The sequence below is a fragment of the Camelus ferus genome, chromosome 35 (genome assembly GCF_009834535.1).
Source record: "Camelus ferus isolate YT-003-E chromosome 35, BCGSAC_Cfer_1.0, whole genome shotgun sequence".
NCBI lineage: Eukaryota > Metazoa > Chordata > Mammalia > Artiodactyla > Camelidae > Camelus > Camelus ferus.
This window is the reverse complement of record NC_045730.1, coordinates 19,188,867-19,198,007: the sequence shown is the minus strand read 5'-3', so window position 1 is coordinate 19,198,007 and position 9,141 is coordinate 19,188,867. Positions and strand designations below refer to the sequence as shown.

The 9,141-nt window shown below is 46.1% G+C and overlaps 1 protein-coding gene across 5 annotated transcripts in view; it reads right to left on the bottom strand.

Moving 5' to 3' along the window:
- Nucleotides 1-3,215: 3,215 nt before the first annotated feature.
- ZEB1 (zinc finger E-box binding homeobox 1) overlaps nt 3,216-9,141 on the bottom strand; it is a 170,081-nt gene continuing 164,155 nt past the window's right edge. For all 5 annotated transcript variants that reach the window (XM_032473686.1, XM_032473688.1, XM_032473690.1 and 2 more), the window contains 3 exons: nt 7,252-9,044; nt 5,812-5,992; nt 3,216-5,722 (listed from right to left, as the gene is read on the bottom strand). In XM_032473686.1, the coding sequence (XP_032329577.1) occupies nt 5,151-5,722; nt 5,812-5,992; nt 7,252-9,044 (2,546 nt within the window). In that variant the 3' untranslated portion in view covers nt 3,216-5,150. The remainder of the gene's footprint in view (nt 5,723-5,811; nt 5,993-7,251; nt 9,045-9,141) is intronic.

The following is a 9,141-nucleotide window of genomic DNA, read 5'->3' as shown; positions in this document are numbered from 1 at the left end:
GTATGCCCCAAAAGTAAACTAATTATTTTAAATGCATTTGTCCGTTAAGTTATGTAGAAAACAAGTTTTGGACGTACAAACCAAAGTTACAGTAGTATTAGCTTTTACACTAATATTTTTATCTTTAAATGTATTAGTCTCTTAAACCATGTAGAAAATGGGAAGAGCAGTTATGTTATTATAATACTAGCTTTTATAATTGCCCATGTGGTACCTTTTTATTGAGATCTTCATTTCTCCACAAACCTTCAAGTTACCGTCTAGTGTCCCTTCATCTCACCTACAGGACTCCCTCGAGCATTTACTGCAGAACTCCCTCAGCTCTTGTTTATCTGGGTATGTCTGAATTTCTTCTTCACTTTCAAAGAGTTTTTCTGGATATAGGATTCTTGGTTGTAAGTTTTCTCTTTTTTCAATTGAAGTTTAGTTTATAATGTGTAAATTCCTGGTGCACAGCATAGTGTTTCATATATATATATACTTTTTATATTCTTTTTCATTATAGGTCATTACAAGGTATTGAATATAGTTCCCTGTGCTAGACAGTAGGATCTTCTTGTTTACCCATTCTGTATATAGTGGTTTGTATTTGCTAATCTCAAACTCCTAATTTATCCCTCCCACCCCTTCCCCCTTTGGTAAACATGTTTGTTTTCTACGTCTGTGAGTCTTTCTGTTTTGTAAATAAGTTAATTTGCTTCACTTTCAAAGAATCCACATATAAGTTATATTGTATGTGTTTTTCTCTGTCTGATTTACTTCACTTAGTATGATAATCTCTGGGTCCATCCATGTTGCTACTAATGGCATTACTTCATATATATATGTACACACATATACATACACACACATACATACACCCCCCTATCTTTATCCAGTCATCCATCAATGGACATTTAGGTTGCTTCCATGTCTTGGCTATTGTAAATAGTGCTGCTATGAACACTGGGGTGCATGTATCTTTTCAAATTGGAGTTTTCTCTGGATACGGGCCCAGGAGTGAGATTGCTGGATCATATGGTAAGTCTATTTTTAGTTTTTTAAGGAATCTCCATACTGTTTTCCATAATGGCTGCACAAAATTACATTTCCACCAGCAGTGTAGGAGGGTTCCCTTTTCTCCACACCCTCTCCAGCATTTATCATTTGTGGACTTGAATGATGGCCATTCTGACTGGTGTGACTCATTGTAGTTTTGATTTGCACTTCTCTGATAATTAGCGATATTGAGCATTTTTTCATGTGCCTATTGGCCATCTGTATGTCTTCATTGGAGAAATGTCTGTTTACGTCTTCTGACCATTTTTGGATTGGGTTGTTTTTTTGATAATGAATTATGAGCTATTTATATATTCTGGAAGTTAAGCCCTTGTCAGTCTCATCATTTGCAAATATTTTCTCCCAGTCCATAGGTTGTCATTTCATTTTGTTTATGGTGTCCTTTCCTGTGCAAAAGCTTGTAAGTTTAAGTAGGTCCCATTTATTTATTTTTGCTTTCATTTCTATTGCCTGGGTAGACTGCCCTAGGAGAACACTGCTAAGATTTATGTCAGAGAATGTTTTGCCTATGTTTCCTTCTAGGAGGTTTAGAGCGTCCTGTCTCATGTTTAAGTCGTCTTTACGTCTTTTTGAATTTATTTTTGTGTATGGCGTGAGGGAGTGTTTTAACTTCATTGATTTACATGCAGCTGTCCAGCTTTCAAAACACACTTGCCGAAGAGACTGTCTTTTCTATAAAGTATATTCTTGCTTCCTCTGTGGAAAATTAATTGACCATAGGTGTATGGGTTTATTTCTGGGCTCTCTCTTCTGCTCCATTGGTCCATATGTGTGTTTTTATGAAAATACCACACTGTTTTGATGACTGTAGCTCTGTAGTATTGTCTGAAGTCTGGGAGGGTTATTCTTGCAGCTTTGTTCTTTTTCTTCAGGATTGCTTTGGCAATTCTGGGTCTTTTGTGATTCCAAATAAATTTTAGGATTATTCTATTTCTGTGGGAATTGTCCTGGGTAATTTGTTAGGGGCCACATGAAATCTGCAGACTGCCTTGGGCAGCACAGCCATTCTAACAGTGCCAGTTCTTCCAATCCAAGAGCATGGGCTCTCTTGGTGAAAATTAACTTCGGAAACAGAGGTGCCACACCTGTGTATGGCACACAAGTTAAGTATCGTATTTCACCCTTGCTGTGCTGATTTGAGGGAGCAATGGGAAGTGTCCACATGTTTTCATTTTCAAAACTTCTCTGACACACGTGGATTCCTTTATTAGCTGTTTGCCTGCGTGTACCGAGCACTCCCTTCTTTGAGCTGCTGCTTAGAGTGATTGCCGTATGAATGCCTCCTGAGAAGCTCATTGAGTCCTGCCTGCTAACCCTGTACAAAGAGCTTGTTCACTGGACAGCTCTTCTCAGTGAGAGAAGAAATGAAGCAAGAAGCTTCACCCAGGAACGCGTGGGTCCTCACGCGAGTGCACCAGGGTGGGCCCACCACTCCTGCGGGAGGCCTGGGGTGCCTGTCACGTCCCATGAGGTTAAGCACCAGAAAGACACCTAGAAATAAACTCTAAATCAGTTTTATTATTTACTACTTACTGTAAGGCAGCAGAAAAAGAAGGCATAGTTTACTTTTTGTCTATTATGCCTAGTGTTTAGTAGGACCTGAATATGAAAAGTATTAATTTGCTGAAATCATTTAACATATATATTCTCGGATTAGAAGCAAAACAGTAGAAACATAGCTGAGCTCTGGTATCATGCAAATTATATTTTCACTCAACAAACACTGTGGCACCGCTGGTGCCGGGCACTCTGCTGGGCACTGGGCAGTGGGCGTGACTGTGGCAGCAGATGCTGTGCCGGGTCCCAGGGGAAGGGGTGGTGATGGTGTCCGCGCTTGGATGAGGGGGGAATCCCTGCAGCTGTGGGCGCACAGAGGAAAGGCACCTGCACCCAGGCCTCCCTGAGGATGAGAAGCCCTGGGACCAAGAGGGAGGGTTGAGAGTGTCAGGAATGGAGGCAGGTCATCAACTCTGACCTTCCCAGAAACATTTAGCCACAAGAAAACCCCAGATTTAGTGGTGAATGTCTACATCTGGTGTTTGTTGTTACCAAACTCAGCCCAGGGTCCATCAAGTGCAGGATGGGAGGGCAACAGTGTCCTTCCACATACTCGCCAAAGACAATCTGGACAGTGAGTAAAAGATGACAGCAGGGCAGGCTTGTGGATGCATTTTATTGTGAGATGGGGGGGGGGGTCTGGTAAAAAACTAGAAAATGACCATGGTGTAACAAGGAACTTAAAAATGAAGAGTCAGATCTGTAACTTACATACATGGATACAGGAACAAATTGGCACAAAATGTTAAACGTTGTTCCCAACACTGTTTCTACAAGGTTATCCTAGTTTGGCTTACTAAGGAAATGAGTTGTATGGTTAGGCTAATCTCTTCATAAAACCGCAGAGCGTCATGCTATTAGTCAGTCACACAGTGAATTTCAAAATTTAAGAGTTTTATATTAAAAACTGGGTAAAGGTAAAATGACTTGATTGTAGTTGTAAAACTAATACATTCCCATTTAAATCCTGTTCTACAGTCCAAGGCAAGTATAAATGTTAACATAACACTGTTAAATCAAATCTCAATGCAAGAGAACCAGTTGCATCTCTACTTTAAATCTTATCAACTTTCCAAATTTTCATACTAAAATATATTATTGTATTAATACAAACTACAGTATTATACACTACACTGTGTAATAAATAAAGAAATATAAAAATAAGACACATAAATATAAAAGTTTTCTAAAACTAAAAGTACATATGTCAGTAAGAAGGGTATTAATACTGCCAGGTTTGAAGACATACAGTACAAAAATGTTGCACAGATCTAGAAACTAAAAGAAATAAAATAATACTGATAGGTAAAAATCAGCTAATGTTGTTAATAAACTGGGTCCATAATAACTAATATTTGGAAACAGTTATGAGCCAAATAACAATGGCATGTCCACATCTGAAATGCAAGAACATGGATAAAGCAGATTAGAAAATTTCCCTTTCATTTCTGGAGAGAAATTCTGAAAAGTCAATTAACGCAAAATGAATACTGAGGAATCAAAGGATGAAATGGCCCAGTGTTCGGCTTCTCTGACAGAGTCAGTGGTTTTAAGTTTTATTTTGGAATTTCGAGACAACAAACAGATCCACAAATGCTAGTTATTGGAGGCCACACCTGAACGAAGGCTGCTCAGAGCCCGGGGAATACTGATAAGTGGCACTTACAGCACACAGGTCTTGCTTAAGGCCAAGGAGATCCGAAGCTTCCTATCACGTCCTTCGTATTTGTCCACCATGTACTCGGCACAACCACAAACACTGATTCTGACACCCCTGCTGTCCTCGCCAGTCCTGACCCCGCTCGTCCCTGCAGTCACAGCTCCATGACAGGCTTCCAACCCCACTCGAAACCCCACGAGCCGGAGACTTCGGCTCTTCTGCCGGCTGCTCCCTTAAGGCTAACGACACACTGACAGACGGCACGCTCCGCCAGGACACCCGCACGCTGGGAGCCACCGCCTGCTGGGCTGGGGTTACGAGAGGCTGTCAGCACGGCCGGGAAGGGCGTTACACTTCTCGGAGAAGGGAATTCTGTAGTGCAGAAGTTCTCACATTTTAAAAAAACATAATAAAATACTGAAGCGGATTTAGCATATGTTTACCAATAAAAAATTAGAAAATTTCTCCCAATTGTACAGCTTAAGAATAAACCAACCTAAGAGTGATCATTAATACTGATAAAATGAAACAAAGCCAGATGCTCCCCTAATACGTCTGTTTCCTTCCACCTGTTAAATCTTTGCTTTCTGAGTCGTTAGCTTTTCTAATCTGCTTCATGGTACAAACTTGTTCCTAACTTTGAAAAATGCATGAAAAATTACTAGGTCTGAGGTTCAGGCACACCCGGATTTTTTTTTGTGTGTTTTTTTTTTTTTTTTTTTTGTATTTTGTATTTTTTTTTAACTTTTACTTTACACAGTAGTGAACAGAAATCACAGTATACGGGGGTACTGTGTTTCCATGAAAAGCATGTATAATATAGAACAAACTTCATTACCGATTAGAATTTTTCTTTTTCCTTCTAGAAAAACTATTAGGCTTCATTTGTTTTTTCTTCCGACGCTGGCTCACTGCCCTTGCTGACCTTGCCTTCTAAGCTGCCCGCTCGGCTGGCGGCCCCTGCCCCCTCCATCGCACCTTCAGTTTTTGCTCCTTCTCCCTCCTCCTCCTCCTCCTCCTCCTCCACCACCTCCTCCTCTTCCTCCATCTCTTCCATCTCCTCCTCCTCCTCCTCGCCTGGCGCTTTTCCACTTTCCTTGTCTTCCTGCAGGTCCTCCGTCTCCTTCTCCTCCTCCTCTTCCTCCTCCTTGTCGCTGTCCTCGTCCTCCTCCCGCGTCAAGCTCTCCCTGTCGTCTGAGTCGCCGGGGCCGGGGCCGGCCCGGCCCCCCGGCTCCCCGGGCTCGGCGTCGCGCTCCTCGGCCTCCCTCTTGCAGTAGGAGTAGCGGTGGTTCATGTGCTGCGAGTAGGAGCCCGAGTGCGAGAAGCGCTTCCCGCACTTGTCACACTGGTAGGGCTTCTCCCCCGAGTGCAGGCGCATGTGTTCGATCAGGTGGTGCTTGTGTTTAAAGGCCTTTTTACAGATTCCACACTCGTGGGGTCTCTTCCCTGAAAAGAAGAACACGCCTGTGAAATCAAACGGTGGCGGTCAGCCATCAGGCCCCCACGGGTCCGGGGACGGCCGCCGGTTCACATACCTGTGTGCTCGTATTTATGCCTCAGCAACGAGCTACTCTTCTGGAATATCTTATCGCACAGGTCACACGCGTACATCCCGTTTTCCGTCTTCCGCATCTTCTTCTTGGGTGGCGTGGAGTCCGAGTCGTTCTGATCCTCCACGTTGGACACCCCTTCTGAGCTAGTGTCTTGTCTTTCATCCTGAAGGACAGGAAGCAGTATGAAAACCGAATTTACAGGGAAACAAAAGTAGGGATGAACGAGCCAACTGATTTACGCTTTCATCAGCTTGACCCAGGTCCCAGGGGAGGGTCAGGGGACAGGCGGGGGCCGAAAGAGACAAGGTGGGGTTCCTGCAGGGAGCCTGTCGCAGGATCAGGCCCCCTGGGTCTTTTCTGAAGTCTTCCATCCTGAACTCAGAGTTTCTGAAAGCTCTGCAGGCCCCCACTTGTCCGAGGGCTTCGGAGGGCGGGACAGGAGCCGCTGCTGGTGCTAACCTGACTGTCTTCATCACCATGTGACCCAGGCTGAGGGCCAGCGGACACGTTAATGGGTCCCCCTTTAGGATTCAAGGGCCTGAATAGAGTTCTCTACACCAAAAGTGTGGATTCTGTGAAAAATGTAGTCATGTGAAAATCTTTTTAAGAGGTACCAGGATTATGGGAAACCCAACAAGTGGCACCAATATTTAAGGAGAAAAAAAGCAGCAAAACACACTTGAACAGGATATTGTAATTACTTTAGCTGCACCTACTTCTAGCAAGTAGCTGGATACAGGATCACATTTGTCTCTAGAATTCATCTGAGCCAGGCAGAAATTCATGCAAAAATGGAGACGTCAAGGTTAGTGACATAGAAACAGCCCAGCCGAGAGTCACACAGGGTCACAACCCTCCTTCCTCACGTGTATGAGTTCTGACTGAGCACTACTTTGTTCACGGCTCACAAAATCGTCAGTGAAGTCACTAGATGAATTCTTTATACACTTAATTTTTGTTTGTTTAATCAAAGCCTTTTATAAACAGGTGTTAACACACAAAAAGTGACAGCTAAATTTGCCTGGTGTGAAATGTCTGTGAACAAATGTTCACTTATTAATGATCAAATCAAGGCAGAAACCATGACTCGTTTTGGGAACCTAAGGATAAAACAAAGCCCACTGGTGAGCCTTCCGATTTTACTCCCCTCTTCTGTCTCCAGTTTCAACAGTCAGTCTTGGGCTGAAGCTTGCCGACCGTTTGCACAGCAGAACGGCACTCCTGTCGAGAGCTGTGCCTGGATTAGTAAACAGCCCAAGACGGGATGCCACAAAGGTAAAGCAAACGCTGACCTATTTCCTTGCAAAAGCGACAGTGTGACCACCTGCTTGGCTCTATCAGGACTGACCTTTGTTAGAGAAATTCATCGAAATGAGTCAAACTGGCATTTCACCAGGAGGTGGGGGATGGGAGCGTTTTTACCTGATTCCCGTTTGGCTGGACCACTTTCAGGGGCGGTTCCTGGACGGCAGGGCTGACCGTGGTCGAGTACGTGTAGGAGACCTGGGGGATCAGGATGGTCTGCTTGTTGGCAGCAAGCGCTCGCAAGCACGGCACACTGCTCTGGTCAGCGATGGCCACGATGGTGGGGAACTGGGCAGTGACTGTGGGCACAGCAATGTTTATGGGGTTGGCACTTGGTGGGACTACATTTACAACTGGCTCTGAGTCTGTGACACAGCTGTCCTTTTGTGGCTCCTTTTTTGCACAAGACAAGTTCAAGGGCTCCTCCTGGACAGAATAAACACTGTTCTGGTAAACACTAGTGATGGTTGACCTTTCCAACAACTCTCCCTGCTGCTTTGGTAGTGAAAGATCAAGAGGTTCTACTTGGAGCTCTTCCTGTGCCCCTTCTGCCGCGTACAAGTAACCCTGTGTACTTCTGGGGGAGGAGAGGTTGAGGGGTGACGGGGAGGGCGGCCGACTTCTGGAACCGCCGGCGGCCGACCCCACGGGTAAGACCGGAGAGCCGGTTGTCTTCAGCGGGCTCTGGAGGTCGCCCGGGCTGGCCTGGGGCTCGCTCGCACTTGCAGGTTGAGGCTGATCGTCGTTCTTCGCAGGGACGGGGCCCTTGCCCGGTTCGGGAGAGGGCGGCTCCGAAGGCTGCACGGAGATCTGTCCCGCTTGCATCTTCTCAAACCACTTCTTCACGACGTCCAGCGGCAGGTTCACCGAGTCGGCAATTTTGGAGAGCTCGTCTGCACTGGGCTGTGCATTCAAAGCGTAATAGGCCTTTAGAAGAGACAAGAGGTTCTTTAAAGGGGGCTGGCTGGGAGACAGGTGGCCGTCGCCAGGGCCCGAGGCGGCCGGGGGCTCGGGCTGGTCGGCCTCGGGGGCGGGCGGGGGGGGCGGGGCCGGCCGCTTCAGCTCGGGCAGGGCGGTGATGTCCCCGGGGCAGTCATCACACAGCAGGCAAGTGCTGTCGCTCCCGCCTCCTTCGAAGCTTTTGTCCTTCTCGGGTTTAACTGTAAGATCTTCCGGTAACTTTTCGTTTTTGCAGCTGTTTGTGGGGACTGGATTTTCTTTTTTTAAATTCTGAGGAACGACCTGGAGTTGGCTGGGCTGTTCAAGACTGTAGTTGATGATAATTTTGGTTGTTCCGTCTTGATCAACCAGAGGAAGACTGATGGCCGAAATGACCGAGTGGCCCCCTTGCTGTAGGGATGAAGCATTGATTGTTTCTTGTTCTTTGGATGCGAGATTGGCTTGATTATTCTCCAAGACCTGCCTGATTACGTTACCGTCTACTGCCACTTTGAGTACATTCTGGATGTCACTCAAGTTGATGCTTATGGGCGACACCAAACCCACCGTGGGCAGGACGACGGCCTGCACCACACCCTGAGGAGAACCGGCCGCCTGCAACGGGCCACCACCACCGAAGACCCCGTTCTGTAGGGGGGTCGAGCAGCTGATTCCTGAAGTGACCACGATGGGTTTGAACTCATAATCCACAGGCTCAGTTTTAATTTGGTTCACGGAGAGCTGTTCTTGAAGGGGTTTATTGTCTGGCTTCTGCCGGATCTGCGGGCGCGTGGGGCTGCCCGGGGACGCTGAGAGGGACGGCGAGGAGCACTGGGGGGTCTTGAGCCCGGGTCTCGGCCGCCCGTTCACGGGCACCAGGCTGATGCACTTCTTACTGCTGATGTGCGAGCTGTAGGACCCGGAATGGGAGAAACGTTTCTTGCAGTTTGGGCATTCATATGGCTTCTCTCCTAGACAGCAACAAAAATTACATTCATCAATTTCTGGTGCAGCCACGTCTTCCCCTAAAACAAGCAGCAATTTTAAAGGGTTACCATGCATGCTTGT